Below are 12,352 nucleotides of genomic sequence, written 5' to 3'. Positions count from 1 at the left end.
TTCCATTCATCACCCTCCCGGATCCTAATCAAGTTGTACGCCCCTCTTAGGTCGAGCTTGGTGAAGATCTTGCCCCTGCGTGCCGCTGTCAGGAGATCATCCACTCTGGGCATGGGGAAAGCCACTGGCTCTGTGACCGAATTCAGCCGTCTAAAATCCACCACCAGACGGCGCTGTTGCGTGTCTTTCTTGTCCACCCAGAAGACCGGGCTGCCCCCTGCTGCCTTGCTTTCTCTGATGAACCCCCGCTTGAGGTTCTTGTCGATGAAAGCGCGCAGATCCTCCAGTTCCTGATCTGACATGGCGTACAGCTTGGCTGGGGGTATAGTTGCCCCTGGCACCAGGTTGATCTGGCAGTCAAAAGGCCTGTGTGGGGGCAGGTGGTCGGACTCCGCTTCGCTGAAGACCTCCTGCAGGTCCCAGTACGGCTTGGGTATTGCCTCACCCCCCTTGACGTGCATGGTGGCCACCGTGGCTATCGGAGGCCCCTCCCCTGGTTGGTGCTGCATGCAATGTTCCAGACAAAAGTCCGATCCAAAAGTGATGCATCTCTGGTGCCAACTTATGGAGGGGTCGTGGCGCGTCAGCCAGCTCATGCCCAAGACGATGGGGGGGTCTGAGATGGTTGTGACGTTGAAAGCCAGTGTCTCTGAGTGCCTTCCCACCGTCATTCTCATGGGGGGGGGTTGATGCGTGATGGCCCCTCCCAGCAGCTCTCTGCCGTCAATGGTGGCCACGTGCAGGGGAAAATCCAGCTGCAGAAGTTGGATCTGGTGCTCTTCCGCAAAGTTTCTCGAGAAGAAGTTGGCTGAGGCACCACTGTCAATTAAGGCGAGGACTGTCAGGGGATAGCCATTTGGGAGCGTGAGCGTGACTTCTAGAACCACTCCTGCTCTGGGAGGGGTGGGCTGGCCGTGCTCCTCTCTGTGCGGGTGGGCGGGCGGGGGCTGTTGTCTGCTGACTGTGCCTGGCCGCTCCCCCTTGTCTCCTGCAGCCAGGCTGTCTCGTTTCCCTGCTGTGGTGCTGCGTCAGCTGGGGAAGGTACAACCGTTCCCGCCTTTCCTTGCCACTCTCTGCGATGAGGGCAGTCTCTGACGCGATGCCGGGGGGAGTTGCAGAGAAAGCAATTCCCGCCTCTTCCCTCCTTGCGTCTTGGCGCCGCCGGGGTTTGAAAAGCCCGCGCGCGTGCTCCTCCGATCTCCATCGGTTCCGGCTCTGGGCTTGGCCTGGGCGGGTGTGGGGGCGGGCCCTGGGGTGGGGTTTGGTGATGTGGTCTGTCCTGGGAGCGTGGGAACCAAGGTTTTGCTGCGCGCGTCGCTTGTTTGTCATTCCATCTGGATTCCTGTCTCACCCCCACCGCTAGCGCCGCTTTGCTTAACTCATCCATAGTTCGCGGTTTGGGACCTCTTGCCAGCTCATCCTTAACGTCTGCGTGCAAACCCATGTAGAAGGCTGATTTCACTGGCTCACTTTGCAGATCCCACCCCAGTTTGTGCACCAGCATGGTGAATCTCGCCCAGTAGTCCCTAACTGTCGATTTTCCTTGTGTTAAGTTATGAAGCTCCTCTTTAGTGGCCTCCATTTCACTGTCACTAGCGTACATTATTTTTAAAGCTTCTAGAAATAATTTTGCGTTCTTCATGCAAGGATTTTTTTGCGCGATGAGCGGTCTTACCCATTCTCGGGCGGCCCCCGTCAAATGCTCTATGATAAAGGAGACTCTGTGCGCGTCATCTGGGAATTCTGCTGCATGCAATTCCAGCGCATAATTTATTTCTGTCTCGAATCCTAGGTACTCCCTAGGGTCGCCGCTAAACTTGGTGACTAGGCTCTGCCCCCTTCTCACTTGGACTAGCTGCGGCTGGGGCACCCCCCCACCTCTAGCGGCTTTCTCCTCTTCCAACTTCTTCTGTAGGTCCAAAACCATCACCCTTAGCTGTTTCTCAGTCTTCTCTTTTGTCCTCACCTGGTCCACCAGCTTGTTCAGCTCCTCCTGCGCCCCTCGCGCTTCCTCCTGAGCGGCATGCAATTGCTGCTGTGCGTGCGCTGTGAGGTTCTGCAGCTCCTGCTTCGCTGCTTTGGCCTCCAGCCTCCAATGCTCAGCCTCTTGAGCGCTCATCGCTGCACTCCAAAGTAGCCAAAAAAAAAGATTCGGGAGTTGCTGTCAGAGGGCCTGGTATGGCTACTCTAGAGTAACGACTCCAGCATGGTCTTTTAAGGTTTTTATTAAGTGCTGATTTTTTACAGTGTTCAGAGCAGTAAAAATGCATCCTTAAGGTGAGGTGTCTGAACTCCCGAATGGCGATTGGCGCGTTTTCTTCCAGCACCACAGCTTTGGCAGACCCAACCTCTTCCCCCTACGTTTGCGTCGCAATTCGGGAGTTGGGGGAATTGGCCTCCCCCCTGTGCGTCCAACTTCCTGTCCCACCTGCGTCCTGGGCTCCACAACCTTGCCTGAGCCTCGGACACCACTTCCTGACTCTCCGCTGGAGGCAGAGCTCTCCTTACTCTCTCCCGCGCTTGGGGATGGGCTGGAACTTAAGATGGGAGGGACTTCCCTGTATCCCTCGTCCCTCACAGTCCCATATGCAGTTTTATGTTTAGAGGGAGCTCAACACAAGGTGGAACCTGTCGCCTGGGCAAGATTCCTTATATTCTGGCTAAAAATCTGCCTCGACTTTGACAGAGATCCCTTCCTCCAGGAAATGCTTTCGGACACCTTCCTCCCCCCCGGGCTGCAACACTTCAATAGGAAGGTACAGCAACTGGGGCTTTCAGTAGAACTCCTCCGCTCAATGTCCTTACAATCTGCCAAAGCCACAGTCTTAACTAGGTTGTGGGACATTGAGAGACAGGATCTTATAGCGGCAGCAGGCACAACATGTTCCCCCCTTCTTTTCCACCTCCCATGGGCTCATGAAACAAAACCTAATTATCTTTACTTCCTACTGAACCCACAAGAAAGAAGGGCATTTTCGTTGGCCAGGTTCAACGCAAATCCATCGAACCTCCTGTGGGGAAGATTCTCGGGCAGGGCGAAGGACGAGAGGTTCTGTCTGTGTCATGACCCTCAGGTGGAAAGCCTTCTACATATGGTTTTTCATTGTAATCTTTACGTTGACCTTCGTCAACAATTCCTGGACCGGCTCGGCATCCCCAGAAGGAGACCAGAGCGGGAAATCTTACAATTCCTTTTGCTGGGGAAGGACCAGGTCCTCACCAAGATGGTGGCTCAATATCTTAATTTACTATTTTCTCGTCGTTGTACTCTGCAGTCGTCTGAATTATTAGAAGCCCCATTGTCGTGAGAGCGGATAGCGGATTATTCCCTTCTCTCTCTTAACACAGCGTTTGCCACAGTGACAGTTTTAATCTCTTATTATTTTGTCTGTGAGTTTGTTTGATGCCAATAAAGGTTTTACTTACTACAGAGGATAACAGATATAGAAAGGCAGAAGGATCTGAGTAAAGTACCTCACTTTCTTATTCAGGAGGAAAGGAGATACATCTCTCGCCCAGCTACGTACCTATCCCATTTGGAAATACCCTCTCATCAAAGAGCTTTCACTTTAGCCCGAAATCGCATAATGCCCTCAGCAGTTCTTCAAGGGAAGTACAAACGGATCCCAATGTGCGAGAGATCCTGCCCGTGTGGATCTGGGGAAGTGGAAACTATAGGCCACATACTCCTGCGATGGAGCTACTACGAGGAGGTGCGAGGCGAGCTCATCCACACAACGCTGATGGCTGAGCTTCCTGGACACTCGGACAATTTCTATATAGAGTGGCTTCTTTCAGATGCCAACTCTAATGTGACAGCAAAGGTAGCCAAGTTCTGTGCTAGAGCCATAAAAATCTGAGCCGACCTAGTTAGTAGTGCCCAAAAATTTGTTGTACCCTCCCAAGTAGTGATACCTTCTTTTATCTAATAATTTTTATAATGGTTAAAATGGTTTATATTTGGCTTCCGGTTGACCACGCCATCTTGCTCAGACGGGGGTCCGCACAGCGGAGCGGACCTCGGCGCTTCAGAGGTGGAGGGAATCGTTCCAGCGAAACGAAACCTCCTTAAAAGCCCCAAATCGTGCTTTTTGGGGACAGATTTTGCCTGGCGGCGCCAAAAGCGGGCTCTCTCCTCCCCGGATCGGCTTTGTTTAAGCCCCCGAGAGCGAGGAGGTGAACCGCGGCGGACAGGCTGACATTGCTGCTCTGAGAGTGCGAAGCTGCGAGTCTGGGAAGTGGAGGTGGCCAATTCTTCAAAGAACATTCAGCAAATGAATAGACTGTGAGTAATTTGGATTCTTTGGAATGTAAATTAAGGCAACAATTTGGACCTGGGAGAGAGGGGAAAAGAGGAAGCCACCCCCCCCCACGGTAACATAAGAGACAGTAAACAGAAACCCGAAGCCGTAAACAGAAGATTTTAACTTAAAAGGATTCCTCAAAGGCATCAAAGAGAATCTCCCCTAAATGCAGGGTAAAAGGGGAGAGAGACTGTTGTGATTGCCCTGCAGAATGAAGTTAAGACTAAGAAAGACCTTTCTTTTTCTCGGGAGCCGGCAGCCCAGAAAACCCAGTGAGCTGACCAGGATTTATAGTTAAATTTTATTTCTATCTTTATCTCTGGACTTTTTGGGAATTTTTTTTTGGTTTATATGCTTTTGAAATGTGAGTTCGAACTTTATTTTTAAGAATGCAGCCAGCTTGTTAAAATGGAGTCGAGAAAATAGACTGCGATCATATTCCACCCCATGTGACAAGTTTTGACCTTGACAGGACTGAACTATGTCAACAAAAAGGTACCCGCCTGAGTTTCAGCGGACTGTTTTGACCTTAATGTGGGAAACAAGAATAGAACTATGTCAAGAGGAGACACAACGGCTAGTGTTACAGCAACAATTCCAGATTGCGATGACAGAATATGATTTCCTAGAAGATGAAGCTTTTGAAACTGAAGAAGATGAATGTGAGAATGACAATGATGATGACTGTGATGATTTAACACAAAATGAAGCCCATCACGAAAAAAATGATGATTTTACTCTACAAAAAGTTGGATGGAGTGCCTCCCCTTCGAGGGGGGCACGACTGGATTTACTGGAACTCCAGAATGACCACAGGGAAGAAGGAAAAATTAAGCAGAGAAGAGAAGAAGCTCAGGGGTCTGATATGGAGGCCTGGATGGCAAAAGACTGCAAACAGGGGGTGGGGTGAAGGGAAAGTGAAGTGGTGATTGTAAGGATGGGTTAATAGGACTATAACTGGACTGCTGACTATGGAACTTGCTGGATTGGAGGGGTGGAGCAGGTACTCGGGGGGAGTAAGGTTAGTTTGGGAATAGTTATAGGTTTAAAAAGTGAATTGATTCTGGAAAAAGGTGAAAATATGGAGGCCTATAGAGGGGTAAAAATTAGGCACGGGAAGAAAAAATGGGAGTTTGATTTCTCAGTGATTGGACAATAGGCGAAAATGATAATAGTTTAAAAGTGGTATAAGATATAAAGGTGTATGTTATAAAATATGAACTATGAAACTGTTGAAGATGATAAATAAGGGAGGAAAACCGGGGAAGGGTGGGAGGGTGGGGAAGCCCACAAAATATGGTTTAACAATTATGAATTTAACAATTATGATGAAATTTTTTTTTGTCTTTTTTCCTTTTTGTCTTTTTTTTTTCCTCTTCTCTTTTTTCTCTTTTTCTCTTTTTGTATTTTCTTTTTTTTTTTTTTTTGGTATGACAATAGATGGTTGGATGGATGAACTCCTGCGTACTGCCCTGGTTCACTGGAGCTCCCTGGTGGCAGGGGGGGGCTTGGGGGGCAGGGGAGGGGGAGGAGGACAGAAACCCAATCATAAAATGGACCACTTCTGACTGATCACCTGCGTGGGATACTTCTGTGGCAGGGGAGGACCCATGGAGGGGGGTGGGAAGAAGGTGGAAAAGGTGTTTATGTATGTACCATCTTTTGTAATTTGTAAAAACCAATAAAAATTATGTTAAAAAAATAAAAAATAAATAAAATGGTTTATATTTATTGCTTATATTTTAGATTGTATTTTGGATTGTTTTATGTATATATGTGTATGCTGATCGAGTACCGTAACAATAAACTAACTAACTAACCTGTGCTGCAGTTATGAACTGAAAATTTATTATTTTTTTCACGTTTTAAAATGGCATATTACAAGAACTATTATAAAAAATCCCAGCAGCATTAAAAATAGGGAGCTACTGGCAACATGAATGCAATGTGTCTACAATGAAAAACTGACTTTTTATCCCCTGTTGTGCCTAAACTAACTGCTTTTCTTTGTTACATCATGAAGTGTTTTCAAAGACAAAGTTTAAAATGGAAGGGGGGTAATTGATGTCATGCATTTTATTGGGGGGGTAATTGATGTCATGCATTTTATTTTATTTTTGTCATTTCTGTCAGGCTTCAAATGTTAGTAGGAAGGGAATGAGTGGGAGAATGCAAAAGACGAAGGGGAAGAGGAGCTCAGGGTGAAACGTACTGAGGTTTTGGGAACTGTGAGGCATCCCCATGACGTTGTTCCAGTAAGTGCTACACTTTTAACATGGGGGGAGGGGAGGGGCTGGTACTGCGCACCTTTGAGCATCCCCAGAAAAAAAAAAGCACTGGGCCTTATGCTATGTTCTAGGAGGAGACATTTTGCACCTGTGGAATCCGTCACCAAGAGTTGTAACAGTGGCATAGGGGAGCACGGAACATGGAGGGGCACAAACCAGGTGCCCCTCGCAGAGATCCCTGTCGTGCCCCACCTGGCTCTGGCAGCAAGGGCTAGGTCACAAGCGGCCCACGGGGCATATGCTATACAGGCTTGGCATAACACCAGCCTCCCCCCCCCAACCCCCCAAAGGAGCAAGTAGCATCGCTTCCCTATTACCTAAAGAGTCCAATGAAAATTAATTGAATTATTATATCACTTTGGGCTGTTTTCTCCTTTTGCCCATGAAATGAGATTCTATCCTACACAACACCATATAAACTGTTGAAGCTGAAGTGATTCCTTGCCCCCTTCAGTGCTGTAAAAATAAAAGCATAGCACCTTGAAAACAAATTGCCAATATATCTTCTAGCATCATTCAGCACCTAAACATTATTCCTTAAGAGGCTTTAAAGTGTATCCTGCCTCTCACTGAATTCCATCCTTCAACATTTACAAATAATACCGTAGCTATTTTCCCCACCTATTGTGAAATGGTTTGACTTATATAGTCAAGATATAGTCTTTTTGAACCGTTGCCTTCGGGCAAGAGATACAGAACAATTAAATCAAGAACGAATAGATTTAAAAACAGTTTCTATCTGAGAGCCATAACTTAAATGCTGTAACTAAATAATATGATCCCAGGAGTTGTGATGGGTGTATATGTATGTGTGTATGTGTGGCTGTAATTGTGTATTTATATTGTTTTTCATTGTATGGCTTTCAATTTTGTTGTACTATGTTGTACAATGACAATAAAGTATCTATTCTATTCTATTATTCTACCCTGTTGCTCAAGGGGCATCCTCTTAAACCCACAACACTTACTCAAGCAAAAGTTAATGTTGGGGTTTTATTTCTCTACCTAGTATAAATACTACAGATGATTAAAAGCTGCTAGCACATATAACTGTGTGCCTCCCGTAATCTCTCTCTGTCTCTCAAATTCCCACATATTTCCCACTTCACACACATTAGAAACAATAATAGGAGCATGTCAGAAAAAAGCAATACATAAGATATCAGGGGAGAAGATTCATTTACTGTTGGGATATTTTTTGCAAGATCTGGTTGTATAACAAAATCCAACCCAGTGATATTCTCACTGCTGTTCAAAATGCACAAGCCACAACCACAGAGAACTCATATTAAGTCACTCTGGCAATTTTACACATGTCCTGAAATCTCCAGGTTATACTGCAGGTTGCCGCTAATGCACAGCATACCCTGACATCTCTCTCACATTTCCTTACAGCCACAGGAGTTTTTCTTGCGGGGGGGGGGGGGAGGAAGAGGCGGTGTTGTTGGCAGGATCACAAGTTATGGGGAAGAGATTTATGCCTTCTGTCACCAGCTGAGCAACTCACACACACCCCAAATGTTGAGGTTTCGTTGTTGATTTTTTCAAAAGTTCCCATTGGTGCTCCATGAGAACTTTTTAATACACTAATCCTCATTGTCCATTTGGAGGGGTGTGTGACTGGGGAGAGGAGGACAAGCCTCCTTTCCTTGCATGCTATGATCCCAATTACAGGGAGTAAAAGGAGGAGGCTGTTAACTAACTCCAAAAGAACAAGAGATGACCAAGAGTTTTTATGGCCACCAGTGGCTATTAGTAACTTTATCTGACTAAAGCTGACCCCAGAAACTTCTGAGATTGCATGAAGATCTCTCTGATGGATAGCAAAATCTTTGAAGTACAAATCAGAAAAAATGCATCTTTATATAACAGCTTTGCAGAGCATTCCTGTTTCTCTGAAGGAGCACTGCTTACTCCCAGATAAATGTGCAAAGGATTGCAACCTAAGTGAATCTTTCTGAAGCACCTGTAATACCTTGTCTACTTTTCTGTTTCACAACAACTTTGCTATTTCCCTTGAAGTCAGGGATTCAGCAGAAAATGCTTATCTTCTCTTCCTCTTCCCCACATTTATGAAATGATCAGAAAATACAGCACAGCTGCCCAAGTGTGCCATTCTCTGACAATTTTTAAAGGCTGGTCTTCAGCAAACAGAAGATGCTTTTACAGCATTGTCTAAACATCTTCAGTTGGAGCAGGGAAACAGAATTAAAGCATAAAAACTCTGCTGGATCAGACCAAAGGCCTACCTTGTCCAACGTCTGTCTCTCTCAGTGGCCAGCCAGATGCCTCTGGGAAGCCCCTAAACCATGCCCTCCTCTACGCAGGACCCACAGCAATTGGGATGCAGAGGCATACAGCCTCTGACACTGGGAGAAATAGAGCCACCAGGACTAGTAGCCACTGAGAGCCCCATCCTCTGCAAATTTGCCTAATCCTTTTCTAAAGCTGTCCAAGTCTGTGGCCATCACTACATCTTGTGGTGAATTCCTGAGTTTACTATGCACTGTATGTCAAGTCTTAAAAAGCAGAGAGGTAGTTGCATAACTCTATTCCTCTCTCTGCTGACAGGAGAAGAATGTGCTGACTGCAGGTGCATGATGAGCAACAATTGTGCTCTGTTTTCTCCACACAACCAAAGTTCAACTGAGGTGAGGTGGAGAGGCAATCATCTGAATGCAGCGAAAATATTCAAACTTCTCTGCAGAAGCATTTACAACCAATGCCTGTCACATCTATACATTAGTCCAGAGTGTTCATCAGCCAAGCTCTCCTTGAAAAACAGAGACTGACAGCACAAGTCATGCTGCAAACGCAAATGAAGTACCGTCCGAAGAAACAAACAGCACCTGTAATTTGCTGGACAAAAACCGCCATTTTTGCTTGAATTTGACTCGGAATCACAGGGCTCAGCATGAAGCTCACTTTGGGAGACCTTGATCAGACCACTTTAAAAGATTTTAAAAATTGCTTTCTTGTGTTGTTACACAAGAGAGACCAAGGGATCCTTCCCAACCCCCTCAGCACATCTTTCCAGAGCACCTTGCTTCTTCTGGCATCAGGAGAACTGAGGAAGTTGCTGCAAAGAGAAGTTGCAGAGCCTTTGCTCCTCGCTCTGCTGACAGAGAAAGATGAGGGTGCACAATGAATGGAAGGAGCAGGGGAGCGGGATTCATTCAGGTGCCTGACTAAGCCAGGCACAAGCCAGGAAGCTTGTGAGTTTATGGTGGCTTGCTCACAGGGGGCTTTATGAAACCAGGTTTCTGTGTTGTGATGTGGGTAAAATAAGTTCACACTAGACATACAGGACACGGTAGCTAGAAAACAATTCTCTCTAAGATGCAAAGATCTGCTACAATATCAGAAGGAAATTACGGAATGGAAAAATTAAATCCATTTTCAAGGCTTTCTCATTTAAAACAAGTTTCTTTGGGCATAAACACTATAGATACTAAACTACTGCAAATGCCAGAATAAATACTGGTATTTTAGGCAGCCTGGTATAAAAGAGCCTTAGATTTTTATTTTTTAATCAAGCTTGGTTTCACCAAGCTCCCACAGTTTCCTATAGATGAGGAAACCAGAAAAGCAGGACAAAGGAGTCAGTCTCACTATGCCATGGTCATGCCTTTGGCTCCTCCTGCCTTTGTCCAGAAGTGCCACATATTCTTGTTGCCTGTTCCAGTTGGGGCATCCATGCTACTGGTTGGCCACACATGCTTTAAAAAGTCTAAAACAGTTATTCATAGTCTCTACACACCCACCAATGAGAGAGAGAGAGATGAAACTTACAGGATAAATTCTGTTAGATTGCACCATTTTGCAGAGTCCACTTTGTGCATCATCTCTTGAAAAGATTTCCCACACAAAGGCAGGTTTTGTAACATGAGGGATTCATTGCAGATAACCCCTTGTTGTGCACCTAGAACAAAAAGAAAGGATCTTTTAAAACCAACAAGGAAGCATTAATGATTTCTCAATCTCTCTCTGAAGAGAGGTATGAGACTAAACAGATTGAAAACACAGATCAAAAGAAGATAAACCAATTTATAAATGAACCGGTGTTTTTTTTTTGTGAAAAAGATAAACCAATTTTTAAAAGGATCATTTTGCCTACTTTATGTCTCAGAGCTGATTTGGACATGATCAAATAAAGGCTTCTGTGGCATCATTTATTCCCTTGACAGAAATCACATCACAGAGATGGAGCAAATTTTGTGTGTACACAAGTCCCCAGCATCTCCAGTTAAAGGATCTTAAGCAGCAGACCAGGAAACATCTAGCAGAGTTGCTGGCAGAGTTGCACTATTAGACAGCACTATTGGACATGCTTCCCTGTCTGGTTGGTCACTGTAAGAACAGGATGCTGGATTAGATGGGTCTATAACAAGGTCAATTCATATTTAAGTCAGTGGACCCAGTTTTACATTTAGAAAGATTGCCAGACTACAAGCCAGCTCCCACATTCTTTGCTAAAATAAAACTGAATGTGGCATTTGGAAATGTATGTGGAGGCCATGGCAGTATACTGCCTGATGATTAAACGCCTATGTTGGCTGGAAACAGAAAAAGTGCACAATTGCATTAACATCTCAAAAGACATTACTTCCTAGTTAGGTCTAGGTCTAGAGCTGATCTAACCCAGGATCTAGTCCAGTGATGGCGAACCTATGACACGCGTGTCAGACGTGACACGCAGAGCCCTCACTGCTGGCACGCGCCCCACCGGCCCATTCGCGCTGTTGTTGTTGTTTCCTCCCCCCCCCATTTGTTCTCCCACTCCTCCTACAGCTTGTCTCTGCTAGAGCTTGTCTCCACTACAGCTTGTCTCCGCTATTAAAACCCGGATCCTTTTTTGTTGTTCTTGTTGCTGGTAGCCAGAGATTGGTTTTTAACCCTTTCTGTGCTTTTTTTCTGGCACTTTGGCAGACTATGATTGAGTGTAACAGCATTCATTTTTTAACCCATTCTGTGCTGGTTTTTTGGCGCTTTGGCAGACTATGTCGGTGCTGTGTGTTACCGTAGTTCCAGCGAAAGTATTATTCATCATTTATTTCTGTTCTCTATCCCCCCCAAAAAGCAAAGCAATTTTTGCACACCCCCAAAAAACCTCCAAAACTTTGGTCAGCAGCTCCCCCCAAAAAGCTCAACAACTCTGGGCACTTTGTGATAAATAAGTGGTTTTTGATTTTGTTTTGGTTTATTAAATTAGTTTTTGGTTTATTAAATACAGTTATATATTACAATTATACATTTTTGTTATTTAAACTATAAATATCACGAAATCATTGTTTTTTTCTCGAAGTGACACACCACCCGAGTTATGCTCGGTTTTTTTGGCGAATTGTGACATGCCAAGCTCAAAAGGTTGCCCATCACTGATCTAGTCACATAGATAGTTTGAATGGAACTTCAAAGGAAGCAGCCACTGGCACAAAGAAAAGGCAAGAGCATCAGCTCTGCAGTTGGCATATTGATCCCAAATCACAGCAATGCCATTTTGCCTGTCCTACTCAGCAGTTGTAAAACGTGGTGGTTGTGCACAGGCTGCTCCAGTAATGTGTGCAATGGATGAAAGGTCTGTGAGTTCACAACTCATAATTACTGCACACTGTGCAACTTGTGCCTGCAAAAAATATAAATAAAAATATAAATAAATGTGTGGTTTATGCTTGAAAGTCTGTGGGATCATATAAACCCCACATATCATTTGTTTAGGTTTTTTTGTACTTTACAGTGTGGGATAATATAGACTTGCAT

The 12,352-nt window shown here is 45.3% G+C and overlaps 1 protein-coding gene across 1 annotated transcript in view; it reads right to left on the bottom strand.

The window, feature by feature from the left end:
* Positions 1–12,352, bottom strand: part of RAMP3 (receptor activity modifying protein 3) — a 67,065-nt gene that overhangs the window by 29,794 nt on the left and 24,919 nt on the right. The window contains exon 3 of the mRNA XM_035102416.2: positions 10,385–10,514. Coding sequence (XP_034958307.1) covers positions 10,385–10,514 — 130 coding nt within the window. The remainder of the gene's footprint in view (positions 1–10,384; positions 10,515–12,352) is intronic.

Source organism: Zootoca vivipara, chromosome 7 (assembly GCF_963506605.1).
Source record: "Zootoca vivipara chromosome 7, rZooViv1.1, whole genome shotgun sequence".
NCBI lineage: Eukaryota > Metazoa > Chordata > Lepidosauria > Squamata > Lacertidae > Zootoca > Zootoca vivipara.
Note: the sequence above shows the minus strand (reverse complement) of the source record. Positions and strands in the feature narration are given on the sequence as shown.